Source organism: Vidua chalybeata, chromosome 8 (assembly GCF_026979565.1).
Source record: "Vidua chalybeata isolate OUT-0048 chromosome 8, bVidCha1 merged haplotype, whole genome shotgun sequence".
In the NCBI taxonomy this organism is placed as follows: Eukaryota; Metazoa; Chordata; class Aves; order Passeriformes; family Viduidae; genus Vidua; species Vidua chalybeata.
In genome coordinates this window covers 6,042,569-6,062,464 of record NC_071537.1, presented here as the reverse complement: position 1 = coordinate 6,062,464, position 19,896 = coordinate 6,042,569, and the positions used below count along the sequence as shown (strand labels likewise).

The window sequence follows — 19,896 nt, the reverse complement described above, 5'->3', positions numbered from 1 at the left end:
AAGAGTGTGAGAAGCTGATGAGACAGACAGCACAGAGAGGAAAGTCTGCGTTCAGGGGTAGTGGCAGAGGAGTTAGGTGAGGAACAGCCAAATTTCACATAATTGAGGGCCTGAGCTCCTGGTGGGGAGCAGAGCCAGCATTGCCCAGGTACTCAATCCCATCTGTGACCTCAGCTGCAGAGCTGACAGCTGTGACATCCACGGGCAGAGCTGGGTAACAATTTCATGCCCCAGCCCTGCCAGAATCAGCTCATTCATTTAGTGCTCAGCCCATTTCACACCCGGGGTGTTCTCCTTTGTTTAGGAGCAAAGCAGACAAAACCCACATCATCTGCCTGCTTGAAAAAACAGAAAATATTCTCTTAATCAACTGGTGTCTCATGGCTCTAACACCAGTGATTTTACTCTGGGACAGTGACTTTCCTCATGGAACAAGGTGAGAACAGGCTGATGTGTGGGGCTGGCACCCCAGACTCAGAATTTATTCTTTCTGGATCAGTCTCTTTCACAAGCCTGAGTCCATTTTGAGAGAAAAAAAAAAAAAAAAAAAAAAAAAAAAAAAAAAAAAAAGAGAGATGCTCCAGAACAGAAACAAGGAAATCTCTTAGCCAAGCATACGGATCACTAGGACTAAGCTGGAGTACTTAAAGCCCAGCTTTCCCCCTGCTGCCTTTACACAAGTGCTCAGGAGGGGACAAGAGAGGTGGGGGATGCCCCATCCCTGAAACATTCCAGGCCAGGTTGGATGAGGCACAACTTTTAGCAGTCCACATCATTATTGGGATTTCATTAGCAGGGTTGCTAATGAGAAATGGGATTGAGATACAAGTGAGCATTTTCCTCTCAGGGACAACAAATTGACCAATACTCACTAAAAGAAGCAGTAAAAAGCAGGATGTGGGTTCTGTGCCATCTGGGCAGTTTCCACAGAGAACGTGACTGGAGTCCTGGCAGACCTGGAGGAATCCACCTGGCTTCTAGTCAGAGAATGTGTTGCAAGATGCATTTGTACCTTCATGTTTCAGATTTAAGGCACTCCCTAAGCTCAGAATTTGGGGTTGATGGGTGAGAAGGGAGCAGTGTCCAGGCCTCTCCAAAGCTGGGAGCAGCCACTGCTTTCAGACTGAGCTGAAAGGCTTCACATCCTGCAAAGCCTCGCTTGCCAGGAACAGCAGAACTCCACAGGCTGGCAAAGGTGAGCCTAAAACTTCATCTCCACGAGATGAAAATCAAGAAGAACTCATACAATCTTTCCCTGGCAGAAACAACAGCAAAACAAGCAGCCCTTGGCAGTCAAGAGATGCTCTGCAATGCACTTTGGGAAGTGCCCTGCAGTTGTACTGACACGACCTGCTCAGCTCAATAACTGCCACGGAACAGAGAGCAGGCAGTGGGAAGGTCAGGTGGAAATTAGATTCCAAAAGAGACACTGCACATTTAAAATTCTCCAGCCTCGGGAGGACAGAATTGAGTTGTTTATCCAGGAGGAAGCATGTCTGGCTAACATTGAGTTTGCATTTAATTGGCACTGATGAACAATAAAGTTGCAAACTCCTTTCACCAGTGCATGAATGTGCAGAAAACAACCTGCCACAGAACATTATATAGGAAATATTGTCCTTCAGCATCCTGCAGCCTTCTGCCATGTGAATCACAGCCCATTTAACAATGACATGGATGCTGGGCTGCTCAGGGGAGGGAAAGGCAGCTCTGACCATTACACACCAGCCAACATCATTAGAGTCAATTACCCTATTAGCATTGAAACAGACCTGATACGTGCACAGGGAGCCTCAATGCTCTTCAAGTGCTGCTCTTCAATTGGAGATCAAAAAAGGGCCCAGGAAAACATCCAGCTGCTTACAACCAGCACTCAGCACCCGGCAGCATTGGGTCCCTAATTAGGATTTAATAAGCTGGTAATTGTAATGGCAGCGGTCTCATTAGCCTGATACCTCATTACTGTGAGCACAGATCAAGTTGAGAAAGCCAGTCAACCTTGCAAGCCTTTCCAAACAACCAGACAAGAGCTGATTAAAGCAAGCGCTGCTTTTGAGGCAGTTCCTGATGAAAAGTCCAAATTCACGGCCAATGGGAAACCAACAGTAATTTGTGTCACTCTTTTAAGGAACATCTTTAGTGAGAGGCATGGGACCAGGAAGTTTCTTAATGCTAAATAAATGCCCAAAATAAAAAGGAAGAATTTGTAGTCAGCACTACAAAATAAGGAGCACCGAACTGGAACAATGCTTGCCCCAAAGACAGTCCATGGAAATTACTAATGGCTGCTCAGGGTAAAATCTCTAAAGCAGACCAACACATTTCTGAATCTCAAAGAACTGCAGGGCCCTTGGTTACTCTCTATGTTTATTGAAGCTGTCACTTCAGGTGCACGCTGGGGCACTGCTCAATAGCAGGTGAAATCACGCTGCCTTGTCTCTGCAGTGCTCAGAGTGTCTTTGATCAAACAAATGTCTGTCTGCTGACTCTCATCTGCCTCTGTTTGTGCAAGATCATAGCTAAGGGTCCAAAATAAAGTCGTGCATTTATCAATAACAGAAATGCAATGTGTTTTATAAATACTTTTGTTTTCAGGAATTTAGATAAAAAAACTAGACTATTTCATGAACAAAACTGGAGCACAGATGCCATCTCATGCTGGGTAATCCCCTAGAAACCAATCAATCAAGAACTTCTGAATGCAAATCAAAAAGCCTTTAGGCTCTATTGCTCACCTTTTTTCTAATCAAAAGCATTAAGTTTACTGAGGCTAGGATTTTGCAGCAAGTCATTTTATACCACCTTTTCATCTCAAGAGAGCAACATGAGCAGAGAGTTGGTAAAATGAATTCAAAATAATCAATTCATTAAAAATAAATATCAAAGTGGCTTCATGAAAATCAAATCTCTAACAAAAAAAGAACATTTCTGAGCTTGATTTCTAAGTATCCAACTAGACAGTTTTAAAGTTCCTGTGAGTGGTTACCAAGGCAGAGGCATGTAAAAAATCTTATACAGGAGGGAACTGAAGGATTAACCCTTTTTCTTTATTCTTGTGAAAAGATGCCTGCAGAACAAATCTTTATATAGGCTGCCTTTCAGTCATAAAATACCTTGACCTACCACAGAGAGAAAACTCTACTCTTAGCCTTGTGGGTAATTTTGGGATGGCAGAGGAGCAGCAGCCACCACATGGGCTGTCACTGGTATCACTCGGCAGCTGTTACCTCCCTGTTCACAAAAGTAACAATGGTCATGGCCACCAAAAATGGAGGAACCCCTCAGGAGCCTGAAAATGAGAGTTTTTAAGCAGTTGAGGGGGTCTTCTTTACTATGCTGATATCAGCACTAGTACTTCCAAGAGCCACGAGCTGGTGTCTGCCCGATCCTGCAGGAAGCTGGTGCAGGGAGGGCACCCAGCAGAAATCCTCTCCCGTGCCTGGTTTTGTGTCTTTCAGCATGAGGAAATACATATCTTTGTGGGAAAAACCCCAATGAGTTTTGATAGGTAACTTTATGCCATTATACCTTTTGTTCCAGTCCCAAGGTCTCCTTTCCTTCCCTTAAAATGAGATTTTTCGTGGTGTTAGTCAATGACCTCCACTAAGCAGAGCTATTCACTAACATCAAAATTAATGTTAATGCTAGAGTAATGCAATTTATGGACAATTCAAAAAAGCATTCAGCACTTACAATTAGGACATAATTACGAATTTGAAAGGAACCCAAATAACTATACCTGTTCTTCCTCTCACAAGTTACTGGTCTGACAGCCCCTTGCAAAACAATTCCTTCTGGAGTAATCAAGTAGAGAAGTCCTGGTCTTTCTAATGGCATTTTGTGTAACATTATGTTGCTACTGGAACCCACAGGTTTCCCTATATTTACCCAGAGGCCAGGCAGCTCTGTTATCTGATGAAGAAATCTGTCTATCCACGCACTTAGAGGTTTGACAAGATGGGATGAATTTTGCCTCCTCTGCCCAAAGCAGCTGGGCATTTACCTCATGTACTCAGCAGCACCGTGCTGGCTATGGGGGCCAAGAATGGCCCAAAGAGCACCAGGCAATCTGTGTTTGGCAGATATTGCAGGCTGACCACTTGTGTGGCCACTGATGTGGGTTTTTTTGGCTGTTTTGGTACTGCCATCCCTCAAGAGCTGTGAGCAGAGCCATTTCCTCAGGGAAAGCCTTTCCACCCCTCCACCACCAAGGCCCAGAAAACACTGCAGGTAAACTGAGCCCACAGCATCTCCTTTGCCATTCCTTGGTGAAGGAAATGATCTGCAATGAACTCTCTGATGTCATAGGCCTCAGCAGACTCTAATAAATTGTGTAATTTATTGTCTAAGCAGACTCTGTATGGATCTTTCACATGTCCCAGTTTAACACAACATCCCTATTTGGTTTGTGCATAATTTAGAGAACAGCTGAGTGCTGTTTCCTCCCTTGTGCAAGACTAGATGCAGCCACATGTCTGAGCACTTCCCTGCACAAACATCTCAGCTCAAAACTGCAGCATTTGGTATTTTGCAGGGAAGCCCCTGCAAAGTTCAGCAGAGGCAGAGCTTCAGTCTGTCTGTACCCCTGGCAGCCTTCACCACTGGTTTGTGTCACCTAGTTTCTCTGTTTTCTTTATAACCACCACTTCATTTTGTGGTGCAGGGTTTGTTCTATTGTTTCGAGGAACTTAAAGTATATTTTCTTATTAAAATATAGACAAGAAGTTACTCTGTGGTGAAACTAACCCCTAACATGCTGAAGGAATGGCCAGCACTGCCAGCTGACCAGACACATCCATCTTCAGCATACACATGTCCCCAAAGAGCCCCTCTGTGTCTTTCAGTAATCAGGCAGGTTACTGAAAGTTTGGTGTTTTTATCTCTTCAACTTCCAGGAATTCTCCACCAAGTGGGAATAAGCCTTTCTGACAGCTCTGAGTCAGAGTGAAAGGCAGAAAAAGTGACAGGTTTGTATGACTTGAGAATAAAACCAGAGAGAACACATCTGCAACTTCATACATATTGAAGTAGGCTACAAAAAAAGTGACAGCAAGAGAAAATCATACAATGTTGGAACCTACAAATCAGGAGAACCTGACTGACAGCACAGCAACAACTAGAGAATAACAGACTAGAATTGCTGGTAGAAAATTTAAATATATTTAAATTAATTCCCCCATTCCTGAGAGAGCAATTATGTTGACGCTAGGAGTACCTAAGATTTCAATCTGTTTTGAAATATCAAGCTGTCAATATTTTCATCCATTTTGCAAATAACCATTAAGGGGAATTAAAATGCAACATTGCTCAAGGATTGCCAGTACATCATCCACACAGGAGAGAGATTAAAGCTGCCTTGACAGCTGCAGCCTCACCCAGCTGCAGCAGATGAGCTGCCCACTCTAGAGCAGCACTCAGGGGCAGGAGCATGGAGAGAAAAGGATGCAGACAGCTCTAACATGGTGTAAAGGCTGTCTAGAGCACATCTGGACAGCCACAAGCACAGATCAGGACCACTTAAGCCAGTGGATTTCAGGTCATGATGTTTCTTCTCAGGAAAAGGCAAAGAGACTGTCTGGGTGCATTGCTGCTCTTCCTGAACTAAGCAGTCTTGTCCTGTCCCTGCCTTTCTCCTCCAAGCATCTGTTTTTGGAGACACACAAAGTAGCTCAGACTGTGCCCTGGGCTAGGGGGAAGATGGGGATTTGAAGGTGTCCAGCATCTTCCAGTCAGAAGACACCGGACAGCTGAAATAGAGACAATATGTGAAAACCACATGAAAAGTTACAAGTTTCAGACACAACTCAGCAAGAAGCTAAAAAATACTGAAATTGTGCCCATTGGGGCACACACAAGTTTTGCACAGTATCAGTTTTTGGCCAGAGATGAGCTCTCCCAAGTGGTGAAGTGCTCCCTCCATTCTGCTCATGAGTTGACATGTCCAGCATGACCCAGGACTTTTTAAATTAGCTCTTTGTGACTCTGAAAATTCTCAGAGATTAATATTGAGGACCAAGCCTGTGGTTCGAAATTTATCTAGCCAAGAGAAGAAGTATTTCTTCTGTATGAATATCCTTCTTTTGCTTTAAATTCAGTTTATTAGCCTTAATTTGACTGATGAAAAATCAAATCAGTCACATGGTTCAATTAAAAGCAGCCAGACATGTTGGGCTTTTTCCTATGCATATGCAGCCCACAAATAAAGAGAATAATATAATAATGGCCAAAGCTTCTTTTTGTATTCAACAGAAGAAGAATTCATCAGACTAAAGCAATCTTGAACTAAGTCACTCTGAGGATGCAAACCAGCAGAAAGTTAAATTAGCTCCCCTAGGAATTAACTTCAAATTTATTGTGTTTTCAGGATGCTTTTAAAAATCAATAGAGCTCTTGAAATACTTTATATACAACCAACAGCTGGCTGCAAAGCAGCTAAATCAGTTTCAGTGTGGTTTGTCCCACCCTGGGAATGGCTAAAGGAGCACAAGCACCATTTGGTGGCACAGTGACACCCTGCCCTCCCCAGCACACAGCTCCCAGCCAGGCTGGGCAATCCCACTCTCCTCAGAACACTTTTATCAGCACCTAGCTCTAAACTCTGGAACACGTGAAAAAATGCCCTCAACCAGCCAGGGGCAGTCACTGCTGCTCTGGCAGGACAGTGTTTTCTAGTTTGCTCAGCTTGATTAAGCTTTCTGCTCCTTTCTTCCCCAAATCCCTTGTGAGAGTGGTGTTTTCATAGAATTATAGACTGCTTTGGGTAGGAAGGGACCTTAAAGCCCATCCAGTGTCACCCCTGACATGTGCAAAGACACCTCCCACTGTCCCAGGCTGCTCCAAGCCCTGTCCAGCCTGGCCTTGGACACTTCCAGCGATCCAGGGGCAGCCACAGCTGCTCTGGGCACCCTGTGCCAGGGCCTCTCCATCCTGAATAAAGAATTTCTTATATCTAACCTGCTCTCTCACAGCTTAAAGCCATTTTCACCTCACTTACATAAATACAGAGCAAAGGATAATCTTTTGTTTCCCCTTTTATTAGGCAAACCACCTCCCATCCTTGAAGGTTAGCCCTGAGCCATACACACACTGCCATTACACCTGTAATTAAAAACCTTCCTGCAGCACATGTGGAAATTAAAATAAAAAACCTTCCTGTGGCCCAGGCCTGAGGCCTTGGGGACCACCATGCACCCAGCCCCTGCATGCCCATCCCAGCCAGGATTTGGAAACGGGAACCCACAATTTTGATTTCTTACAGAGCCCAGAGATTATAGAGCTCAGGAGGGGCACAGTGGCTTTGGCAAATGTGCCTCAAAGGTGATTCCTGACATTTGCAGATCACTGACTGTGGCTTATTTAAAGTAACAATCAGAGAAGTGTGACAATGAGGCATTGAAGTGCCCTGTGGATGAAACAGCAGCAGGTGTGGATGTGAGACCTCAGCCAGAACCACTGGGGCTGCTGCACTGCTCTGTCTCCTTCCCTCAGTTTGGACCTTCAGGTGCCAGGAGATTCTCCCAGGATGAGCAGCTGTGCTGGCAAGCTGACAACAGGACCTGGCAAGTTATAAACTTGTCAGTCCAAGTTCAGAGAGTTTGCAGCAGATTTGCAGAAACTCTTTGCTAAATAGAGCAGAGGAAATATTATGCTAAAAGTTTTTTTTTTTCCTTTTACCCAAGGAAATCCCCAATTCATCAGCAGGGCCAGAGTGTGACACCACAAATTTCCACCTGAACTTTTGTCACCTGTGATGTGAGAGTTCAGACCCTTAGGTCTGTCCAGCAATTCCTATAATGGAGAAGCTTTTCCACGTGAAGAAATTGCCACTGGGAAGCTACACAGCAGGAACTGATGTGCTCCCAACAGAGAGGGGTCAGCATCACATTCCCACATTCCCACAGCACTGGGGTCCTGCTCATTGCTGTGTTCACAATAAGCTGACAAGGAGGTGAACAGTGAAGAGTGAGGTTCCTGTGCCATCACCCAGGGAAGTGCAGAACATTGGCTATGAAGAGCTACAGGATTTCATTTCACTTAGCAAGGGGCTGAGAGCTCCAAACGCATCTGATTGCAGTGACTTATAAAGAGAGGCACTGGGAAAACGTGATCCTAATTCTGCTTTCACAAGGAGGAGCTGCTACTACCCACAAAGGGCATCTTGGCCCTGTAACAGCTGTAAGAAGGGTTAGCTTGATATACAGCAGTTAGTAAGAAAAGGCAAATTCAATGCTGGGAATTATTAAGAAATAAATAATAAAACATAATTATGCCAGAGCATGAAAAAACCGGAGATCCAGTTTTTCATTCCATGTCACATTCCCAGAGGGAAACAGGAAACAGAAGTATGGAAGCAGGATTTCACTTTATGGGTGTCTCTCCCCTGCATATCTGTAACTATGGCATTCTCTGAAGCAGATCAGAGCCATAACTGGCAAGCACATTTCACTGGAATATTCAGAAGTTGTAACTGAGGGAACAAATAGGATAATGAGATTATTTCCAAAACAAGTGGATAATCACCAGGTATGACACATCTCTGCATTTTAAGGGAAATGATTATTCTACAGCTTGGATGGAATTCTGCTTCAGATCCATTCCAACAGACATCCAAACTGTGTACCTGAAACAACTGAGGCTGTCTAAGCAACTGGGAACAGCAGGTGCCTGCTCTATAAAGACTTAATACAGAAGTAATTAAGAAAAAGAACCAAGCAGGCCTGTTTTCCTTCTGCTCTTGTACAGGTAGGACTGGTCCTGTCTGCCAAGTTCTCCTTCCACGAGGTGGGTTCAGATACCAGCAGCCATGGCCAGTAACTGAGACCCCAAACCAGAAATCTGGGAGCACATCCATTTACAGATGGGTGGTACCTGCTGGAGAAGTCTTTTGTTTCACATTGACCACACAGGGAATTTGAGTCAGGAATAGATAATCCTTAGATTTCAAGCCCTGACCTGTTTCAAATGGGCTGAATGTCACTGCTCAGCCACTTCTGCCACAGGAACAGGCAGCTGCAGAGGTAAGAAGTGAGTTTTACAGTCCATCAGCTCTCCCATGGTGACTGTGTAGAGGCATTTGGGGTGTTTGCTGGCAGTGCAATTCACTCCATGGTCAGTGGATGTTTCCACAGGACAGCAGTGTGACATTCACCCCAGGGATCACCTCAGCAGAGCCTTCAGACCTATCCCACCTATCCCATCATTGAACAGGAGCTCTCATCCTGGCAAAGTACCTCATGCACAGGGCAGCATCTACCAACCATCCTGAGATATTAATTGATGAACTCTGTACAAAACCATCCAGTTTGCTGACAAATGGCCAATGGTACAAACCATGAGTAATAACAAATAAATTATCCACTGCTCTCTAACAGAACCCAGTGCTGACCCAGGTCATGACTGAAACTGGAACAGTTTCTCGTAAGGAGCACTAATTGAAAAACAATACTAATGAGGCAATAAGTGCCATTATTAAATCCATTCTGTTGTCATCATTAGGCAAGTCAACATTCCTGTTCTGTGCTAATTAGGTCAGATAGCAGAAGCTCAGAAAAAAGAACATTAACCAAGTGTATCTGGAACATCCCAGAGACAGCCAGAAGGGATTTCTGAGTACTCATTGCCTATGGAATTTTGGAATCCCCTTAACAAGTCATTCCAGTTAGATCAAGATACATTGTTTAATCCTTTCCCTCACTCTCTCTAGCAAAGCTCAAAGCACTTTGTCAAGTTTTCAGCTGAGGCCAAGTCAGCAGGTTTGTCCTGTTTTGCTCATGCAGTAATGCTGATTTTCTGTCCTTCCTGATAGACAGGGGACAACTTCCCCTCACACGTGACTCTGGTCCCCATTCAAAGCCACTCTATTTCAGTGCTACAAGGCTGAAATTTAGATTCTCCAGCCTTTTTCTTTTAACAGGCACTAGGGACATTGAAGTATCTTGCTGGGCCAGTATCACACTGACTTGTGCTAAATTTACAAAGTAAATTCCCATGGCTTGTAACTACTGGAATGACACCTGCCAGAATAAGTCCACACCTGCTTCACACCTGCCATGATTACCCATACCTGAAGTTTGTAAGCTACCAAAAAGATCCTTGTTTATCCCAGATTAAATCCAGGATGGTTGCAGTCAACTGACCCTAAAGGCCCTGTGAGCTGAACTAAGTGCCCTCTGGATACCTTGCGCATGTCAAGGCAACACACAAAAATAAAAAAACCAAACCAAAATTCTTTGTTATCTCTCTGCTGGAGCTGGGTTGATGACAGGAGTCAAATTCAAGTGGTTGTTTTTTATTCCATAGTTCTACAGAATACTCCTTTCACTAGGGTTGTCACAGTGTACATGAGAAACATTTTTCAGTCACTCAAACATGCCCCTTGTAGTTCTTGGGGGTTTTGTTTGGTTTTTGTAATTTTTAGAAAGTAAATAATCATGTCAGTGACAAATTAAAAGGGATGAGTTTGGCCGATCACATTTCTATCAAATGACAGGAGTCATTTGCATTAATGCATTAATCTGTAAACATTTCCCCAACAACTGCAGGAAGGAGATGCAGCTGAGGAAGAGTTGGGTACTTACTTGGTTAGACCCCCAACCCCATCATTTGTACCAAAGACCATCTTAACCATGTATCAACAACTGCCAACCATTAGTCAGCATGCTGAATTTAAATATTTCAACTTCTCAAATAAAGAAATGAAATTAATCTAAAAATATTTTAATGTAGCAAGCTTGGCTATGGAACCAGTGCAACATAAAAAGGACACCCATTGTATAACCAACTTTACTGCTTAACACAGTAAGCTACAGATGCAACAGATTCACCACAAGTTATTTGGTTAAATTAAATACTGAAGTTAGGATCATGCTGTTGGTAATTCTGGTTTTACAGTACCAATGCTCAAGTTGGCTGAGTTAGTTTGACTGTAAGTAAAATGCAAGTTTACAGAGAAACAAAATAATTTAGTATAGCATCCTGTATTCTGTTCCATGCTAAATCACAATGATAATGTCTTGAACAGATAAATAACATTTCAGCATTATGTAAATAATGCCAAAACATACAGGAATTGTAATGCCAAATTTACAACATAATACAGTGCTTAACAAACAGATCCCTCAGGCATGGGGGCAGTGGTGACAATGCTAAACAGGACTAGAAGCATCCAAGCCCTACTCAGTGCATACACAGTGGACCACACTGACAGGAATGCTTTACCTTTTGATGGAATTGTCACTCTAGGAGTTTGTGTCCCAAACATAATGCAGTGGAAAAGGAATGTTAAACCCTTGCCTCAGACATGAAGCAAAAGCACATGTAATTTACAAACCTGAACCAGTAAAACCACATTAAGACCAGAGAAAAACTGTGATCACTTGACAGAGATGGCAGAGCTTGGTTACTGTACTGTGTGAACCAGGATGGCAATGAAGTTGTAAACAAATTTAACCAAATTAGGTTAATGCATCTATTCTTAACTCAAGAATATTGCCATTTCAGCAGTGATTTTTAAAGCTAAGGACACTATCAGAGGTTTTATTTTTGTTTAAAGCCAAAACTTTAAAAGCCAGGAAGATGGCAAATTATTTTTGTTCCTTATTAGCCTTCATTAACTTCTCCACAGCACACTTCAACAAAATTTTCAAACCCCCTGATTTTATCTAATTCTGCTCCAACTTAAGTAGCTGGTAGCAAAGTTGAAGCAGAAACTACCAGCACCTGAAAATCCCTTTCAGAGAGGCTTGGTTTACACCACTGGGGATGAGCTCAGATTGCTGGCATTGTTCTACATTGAACACAAAATATTGAAGCATTAGGTCTTACTTGGAAAAGAAACACTTCCTCAGAATTAAACAGGCTTTGCAAATATGCAAAGAAAGACACAGGAAAATCATATTTGATTCTGTCAATCCCAGCAGTGTCAAACTCATTTCTCCTCCCCACCCTCCAACCAAACCACATTGCCAAAGTGGCTGGTGAGACACTGATGGAATTAAATCCTCTGACACAAAGCCTGGATACAAAACAAAAAGAAACTTTGTCCCTGCCGCATCTATTTTTTTCTTTTTTTCTTGCACTTTTTAATGAACCCATACAAGCATGAATGGAGTTGTGTTGGTATTTTGTCTTGTTTTTTAAAACAGGCATAAGAGTTGTACCAGACAAAACTGAACAAACTTTTATTTCATTTCAGAAAGATTTTTTTTATATTACCAACCTACTTCTCTTCATAACTAAAAGTGTTAAAAAATAAATCCATAGTAATGAAAAAAAAAACCCCAAACCCTGTAATAAAACTGCTTTTTCAAGTATGTTTCTCCCCTCATGAAAGAGCTGCATTAGCCATACTGCTGACTAAAACCCACATCACAATGAGCAGAATTAGCCCCTAGGCCCAGATCCCCTGGAGATGGGCTCAGCTGGATCTCCAGGACACAAAACTGGAGGCAGGAGGCAGATGGGCACGTGCACACTTGGTATCACTCCTGAAATCCCTGACTCTGACTACATCCACTGTCACAGCTCCATCACATCCCCCCACAGCAGGAGAAATGGCACAGGAGCCACAGAGTGATGTTGGATAGGTACCGTTGCTCAGCCCAGTGCAAATCTTGTGCTGATGGAGATGCACTTTGCAGAGCTACCAGACTGGAGAGTTTTGCCCACAATGTTCTTACAGAGCACAACATAAACCATATCCTGGTCTTTTGTTCAGTCTGGAATTCTCATCTTCATCTACTGCAATTATGGAATCACAGAATCACAGAATAATCTGAGCTGGAAGGGACAAGGATCATCCAGTCCAACTCCTGAGGCCAATGAAATATCAGTGAGGGTGATTCTACAAGAGTTGGTCCCTGCATTAAACACTAATACACGTGAAAAATAACTGGGGACAATCTTCCAAGTCACTATTAGTGATGGTGACAGGTTCAACTTTTCTTCCTTCCTCCTTATTTTCACTTCCTATTAATGCAAGAGAAAAGTGCAACTTTGCAGCATGTTTGTTCACATCAAGTTTTTCCTCAAGAACACATTTTGCAGTAACGAAATATGGTCTATAAAGTTGCAAAGTGCACAAGCTGAAGGCACAGAGTACAAACACATAGGAAAACAGATTTCAAAATACCAAGTAACAAAAAAAAGAGATAAAAGAAAAATCTGGAATTCAAAACTCCCTGACAGAAGATACATTTATATGGGACCAACTCTTGAAAGGTGACAGGTTTTAAACTAACAAACAAATACTGCAAAATAATGAAATTTTATTCTTATTATTTAAGTAGAAGCTCCAGAAAATAACTTGAAGTTTAAAATCTAATACACTGACATGTTAACTAATTTTAAGAACGTCCTTAATATTAAGAAAAGAGTGCAAAAAGGATTCTTCCGTTCTAATGCTTTTGGAAGCTGCTGATTTTGGCTGCCCATTCCCACTTTGAAAGGATTGTTTTTCAAGGTGCATTCCTCACAAAGGTCACAGAAGAGCTTGTTGATAGACCAGACCAAGGAATTTGTCTTTCAAAGTCATTCCAACTGTAGCAGCAACTGACATTTTAATATATAAAGAAGAAAGTCCAAAACTCTTCTTTGAGGCATAGTTTGTGTCAGAGCTTGAGTATCAGCAGTTGCCAAAGGAGGCTCCAGATATCACCTGTGCTCCTCCAGTGTCTGTTCTGGCTAGGAATAGAAGCTGATCCAGTATATTCACTATCTGTATCCCCTGGAGCTTGCACAAGCTGACGAGCCATCTGAAATTAAAGAAGAAGTTGAGAAATTCCCTCACGTTAAACTTTCACATTACGTCCCTTGCCACCCTTCCCCCAAAACACAGCAGTGTCTGCAAAACATTCACACATAGATGTCCATTCAGTCATTTCAGCCTACAATAAGAATTCATCATAAAACTGACATTTTATGGTAGGGAATAAAGTGAACATACTCAGCTGAAAGTACATGAGGAAAGCTGGAGGTAAGAGGGCCATAAAATGAGCAGAAGTTATCAACAGTACCAGAACAAATACCATTCCCCAGCGGCTCCACATCCAAGCAGTTTGTATCATTTCTTGGCATGGCAAAGGTTACATTGCAGACAGCTGTTCCATGTGGAGATGCAGCCTCTGACACCTCCCCACCCTGAGAACCCAGAATTCCACCAGGACCTGTCTGCCCAAGCTGTGAGGGCAGGGCTGGATCTGAACTTACTGTAAGCTAACTCTTCTCCAGCTCTCTTGCGTGACTGGTCACCTCTGCGGGAGAAGGTAAAGAAAGATGTTTTCAGGATAACCTCAATTAAAGATGTCCCTGCTCCTCTGGACCTTCAAAGATCCCTACCAACCCAATCATCCTGTGATTTTCAAAACAACAGTGAAACACTTTAACACAATCAGCAGCTTCTAGAGATTTAGAAAAAAAAAAAAAAAAAAAAAAAGAAAACATAGCAACAATACTACTACTGCAGGAATCTGAATTTACTGAAAGTGTAAGATATAATTAGCTCATCCTTTTGCTACACACAGTAGGCTTGACCTCATAGGATAATTTTTTACAAAATGAAGACGAGGAAAAAACGTTCATATGCAGTTGGAGCTTAAAACATGCATAAAATTGTCTTCCTCAGTTTGAACTCCTCAACCAAACTTTATAGAACTATGTGAAAAAACTCTGTATCTCTCAGTCTGAAAAGATGCTCCTGAATCTTACAGACTCTAAGCAAGTCTGAGCTGACAACACTTGCTCTTTAAGCAGAAGATTTTAGCACTTCATGGTGTTGATAAGCTGTTGTTCTTCAACTAGAAGCTGATGTGCAATTACTGCTGCTGAATACACCTCACTGTGCTGTGTTCCTCATGGTTATTGCTTTCAATCTTACTAATTCTGTAGGTGGCTGATAATAGTTCTGCTTACAAATGCATTTCACCAGTTGCACACTGCTTAGAGAACCAAACGTGACATTTCAAGTACTAACAGTCTATATCCACAAAACCAACTGGTTTTTTGAAATGCATTTTGCCTTGCAATGGTCAGTGTCCCTTATTACCCTTCCCAGCCTTTCATACAGAAAGAACCTTACAGAACCAGCCAAAGAACTTCACAGCCAAGTCTCTCATTTTCAGGTAACTAAAGAAAAACATTTTTCAAACCAGTTGGTTTTGTGGATATAGACTGTTGGTACTTGAAATGTCACATTTAGTTGTCTAAGCAGTGTGAAACTGGTGAAATGCATTTGTAAGCAGAACTATTATCAGCCACCTACAGAATTAGTAAGATTGAAAGTTTGACAACACCAAATTGTTCCCTTTTCTGTTTTGTTCTGTACATTACATTCTTTTGTCAGCATTATATGCCTACTCAGTTACAAAGTCTCACACTTCTATTTCTTGGGCCAAATGCACTGCTTTTCTCAGCCCAGGGTCTCATGGTTTTACTTTTATGCTTATCTCTCAAAAAATTCTTTTCCTCAACAGCCAGCCTTTACAAGGTTTGCACCACATCATTTGCATTTGGGTCAATGGTACAGCTCTGCAGCTCAGTAATTTACCAAGCTCTGAAGAGAGAGAGATGACCTTTGAGGAAAACCATTGGGTATGAAATCCAGAAATACACCTAACACTAAACATACCCACATCTAGTGGGTGTTCAAACTACAGGGCCAGACTCTCAGCATTGCACAGGTAACAGGAAAAATGAAGGTGTTTTCTCCTTATGAAGAAATGAACCTCTTGGGAGTAGAGCACGAGGCTTCCCCAGCCTGATCTTACATTTTGAGAGTACTGCAGAAATGGTGAAAAGTGCTGTGCCTTTGTCTGGGCAGAAAAATAGAACAGCATAGAGTAACAGACACAGCCCATAGGGAACAATTTACAGTATGAACATTTTCTGCTGTGTCTTTTACTGTTTGTTCCTCTCCCTTTTCACCCTCCCCAATTCAATATTCAGATAGGAAATGTCTATTTAAAGTAAACACCTTTCCTGTATAAATAATTGTGAAAGTGGAGTAAGGAGAAAACTAACTAAATTTTCAGAAGCACCACAACTAAAAGAGAGCTTATAGAAAATAAACAGCCAAAGTAAAGGTTGAACTTGAACAAAAGCATGATCATGCAGTAGAAGCACAACCAAAACCAAGAGATGCATGAACTGCAATCAACCAGATCAAAAAATGTTAAGCCTTACAGTCATCTACTTTTTAGGTACCATCTGCAGGGCTGTTAGTGCTCAAAAGACATTGAAAATAAGGACATATTTCAGATACTGAATTGTGAAGGTTCTGCATTAACTCTTAAATTATTTCTTCAGTATTTTTAGGTGTATCTGTTTTTATCATTTCAGCACTGTCCTGCACAATCACCACTAAAGATTAATAATTATTACCTGGTAAATCCATTCTGAATAAGCTCTCTTTGAAGTTTCTGGTCTTGAGCAGCATATTCATGAAGCTCAGATTCCACAGCAGGGGGTAGAATATTTGGGATGAATTTAGAAAATAAAGCTGGTGCCATCTGTACCCATTCTGTAAGAAGAGAGAAAGCAATAACAAAATACATGACATTTTTACTGTTCGACAAATGTAACTTTATTTTGAATACATATTAGGATCTTGAATTTAAAAAAAAAAAGGAAAAAAACTCCAAATCCACAGAAACCATGCCTTAAAGCTGAACAAATAATGATACTGTTGAAATCAGATGTTTACATGTAGATACAAGAATTACTATTTTTCTCAACCTCATCATCAAATTGAAATTCAGTTCTTGCTGCATCTCCAAGAACCTGCTGAGTCCCTGGACACTCTTAAGGACAGGCAACTGATGATCAGCAAACTCACTTGGACAATTAGATAATGATTCTAACACTGTACTCCAGGAAATTTATCCCCAAAATGTACCCTTCTCTCCCTGAGCCTTACTTCTAAAAGGCACAGTATCATACAACCCTACTCCTCCATCCCCACTTCAAAGGAATTCATGCCTTTCTCTCACTGATCTTCCAAAGCTTAGACAAACACTTTTTTAATGTTCATAATATAAGTCTAAGCTGTACTAGTTCAGCTTCAGGACAGAAATGTGATTTAGATTTCACTACACTAAACACTGTTTTACAGGAGCAAGACAATTTACCTTGAAGCTGCTTCAAGGCTTTAAGACTAAGCAAGGGATGAAAATTGGGTTTACAGCAACTGTATAGGAAGTTTTGAGAAAAATAAATAGCCTTCAACTATTTCTGCAGCCAGACTTTCCATAGGCTGTAGGAGTTACCTGAAATTTAATCTTAGAAAAAAGGGATGTTTCTAAATTCACTGAGGAACATCACAAGTTTTTACAGAATTCCCACAGTCCTGCAAACCAACTGAGGGAGCATTTGACCCCCTCATCCAGAGCAGTGATAGAGGCTTGAAAAAGGACTGGCCCCAGTACTGAGCTAGGATTAAAAGAGAATTTTCTCTGGCAACATTTGGAAGTGTGACAGCTGTTAGGAACTTTCAACCTGAAGAGGAAACAAAGGAAGAGAATGAGAAGGGAAAGCCCCTGGCTGCCAGCTATGGCACTGCAGACACCCACAGGCTGCTCTAATCCCACAGCACCTTCCCTTGGCCCCAATTTCTGCTCCCCCTCCCCAGTCCCACCATACATCCAATGGAGCAATCCCACAGGGAAAGTGAGCAGCACTGTCTCAGAGCTACCTTTGCTCTGACTGATTCAGAATTCATCCCCAAGAACTAGGATCCCCAAAGAACAGCCTTTTACACCAAGAAGTCTATCCTGGGTTCTTCAACTATTCAAAATCTGGTTAGTCCCATGGTACCAACCCAAAGCAGTGTCTGCTGTGCTGTGGACAGCAAGACAGGGATCACCTGAAATGGAAAACTGTGAAATCATAAGTCCATCACCTACAACATCAAAGAACAACCACGCTGAATTGTTTTCAAAAGAGCAATACTTTTATACTTATGTATACACCCTTCCTATCTTTAGTCCTGAACACTTTCTAGAACTGAAATTAGCATTGATGGAAGTATGTTCATTTTGCTGATGTAAAAATAATCTTTGCTTATAGAAAGTGCATTTTGTACATGTAGAGTCCACTTTATTCCTGGTTTCTACACATGCTAAATATTGCACTAAAGCTTTTGGTAAAGGATTCCCATTCTCATTTCTATTTCCATAAATGGGGACTGCAAAAATAGACTGAAGCTGAGGAACAATGCTCTCAGGCACGCCACAGTAAGAAACTGTCAGTACTGTAAAAGGAAGGGAAACAGGTACCCTTTATTTATGGATATTGTGAACACTTCCTGTTTCTAATAACTTCTCAATTACAGGGTAAGGCCCTCCTCAGTTCTCCAAAACTTGGAAGATTAAAATCTGCAACACCATCTTCCTTTCAATATAATTGTTGTAGCATAAGATGTCACAAAGTATTCAGAAGTCAAATTAAGCTCTTCCATGAAATAATACCTACAAAAGAATGGCTTCATAAAAGAAACAGTCATTCACCTCATGCCAAACAACTGATTGTTTGAAGAGTGACTCTCAATACAACTTCCACCATTTCTAAATTTCCACCATGAATGACCCATTAACATCCTTCTTTCCTTATTTCTACAGAGAAGGAATGCATCTTCCCTTTGTCTCTGAACAGAGGGCTGGGTTTTTTGTTTTGTTTTTTTTGTTTTTTTTTTTTTTTTTTTTGTTTTGTTTTTTTTTTTTTTTTTTTTTTTTTAAAGTATTTGGTATTCACATGGTACCTTGCCCAGGTGACAGATAGGCAACAAGAACCAGGATGGAACTGAGCATTAGATGCACAAAACACAACAGTCTTTGACTGTTAACTGTGCATTAGTTAGAGAGAAGACACGTTTTGGCAAACAAATGACAATCACAGGATGAGATCAGTACAAACATTTTTCCTTTTTACCTGGTCGTAGTGTATACAGGCCTTTCACAATATTTGCCATGGTTGAAGGAGTTATTTGAAACGGTGTTGACTGAGCTTCCAAAAGTAAAGCTGAAACAAAATTAACACAATCAGCAACTTTTCCAACCAAGAAATACAGGCTCTTTCACGTAAGATTATTTTAATAGAAAAATACAATAATTGTGCTTTTTTTGGCATCTGATGTCCTCACAAATAAAACAGCCACATATCAGATCTCAACTTATTCTCAAGAGTAATAAAACATCCCCTCGAGATAGAAGTATCCTGCTCAAATTATGTATAGTGAAAATATGTAATAACTTCTTTTTCATCCATTGGAGGTAGCAGAGGTTCAGCAAAACTAAGCAGGAGATAGCTTTAAGTATTCAGACACAGAACTGAAGCAAACTCATACCAAGTGTGTCAAACACTTGAAGATCCACAGATTCTTACTTCACAGCATTTAGAATCATGCACACAAAACTAAGATGGATTCAAAGTCTATGCATTTGTAGTGCAAAAATTACAAATGTCCCAGAAGAAAAGTTGTTCTTTTAAACACAAGTTAATAATTGCACCTTCCTCTTGAGGGAAAACCTGGCAATAGCACATTTACTGCTTATATTGTGATCTACAGGATTTTATCCTTATTTGTATTTATATGAGTTTTGTACATACATCTGAATTACAAAAACACACACACACAAAAGAAGGAAATTAAGAAAGTGTAAAACAACTGCGTCATCTTGATTTTTATTTCTCTACCAAGCAGTTGAGCACCTTTCTGTGCCCACCACAGGAGGAGAAATGACTCTTACAATTCTACCCAAGGGACATGTCTCTTTGGCTTACATTGGAGAAGCTCTGCTTTTTAAGCTTCAGAGCATCTCCAGTTCTGGCTTCAGCATCTGCCACTAGAACACTTAAATAGAAAGAAAAATCTTCAGTAGCACGTTTTTTCTTCTCTTTCTGAAACTA

General features: G+C 41.4%; 1 protein-coding gene and 1 long non-coding RNA gene across 3 annotated transcripts in view; one reads left to right on the top strand and one right to left on the bottom strand.

Annotated features, from left to right (window-relative positions):
• The first annotated feature begins 267 nt into the window (after positions 1-267).
• Positions 268-1,560, top strand: LOC128791760 (uncharacterized). The gene is made up of 2 exons (XR_008432133.1): positions 268-436; positions 1,026-1,560. It is a non-coding gene; the product is annotated as an uncharacterized LOC128791760 (long non-coding RNA).
• Positions 1,561-10,695: 9,135 nt separating this feature from the next.
• The window catches only part of CACUL1 (CDK2 associated cullin domain 1), a 43,177-nt gene continuing 33,976 nt past the window's right edge, over positions 10,696-19,896 (bottom strand). For both annotated transcript variants that reach the window (XM_053949061.1, XM_053949062.1), the window contains 4 exons: positions 18,919-19,008; positions 16,375-16,513; positions 14,206-14,249; positions 10,696-13,751 (listed from right to left, as the gene is read on the bottom strand). In XM_053949061.1, coding sequence (XP_053805036.1) covers positions 13,711-13,751; positions 14,206-14,249; positions 16,375-16,513; positions 18,919-19,008 — 314 coding nt within the window. In that variant the 3' untranslated portion in view covers positions 10,696-13,710. The remainder of the gene's footprint in view (positions 13,752-14,205; positions 14,250-16,374; positions 16,514-18,918; positions 19,009-19,896) is intronic.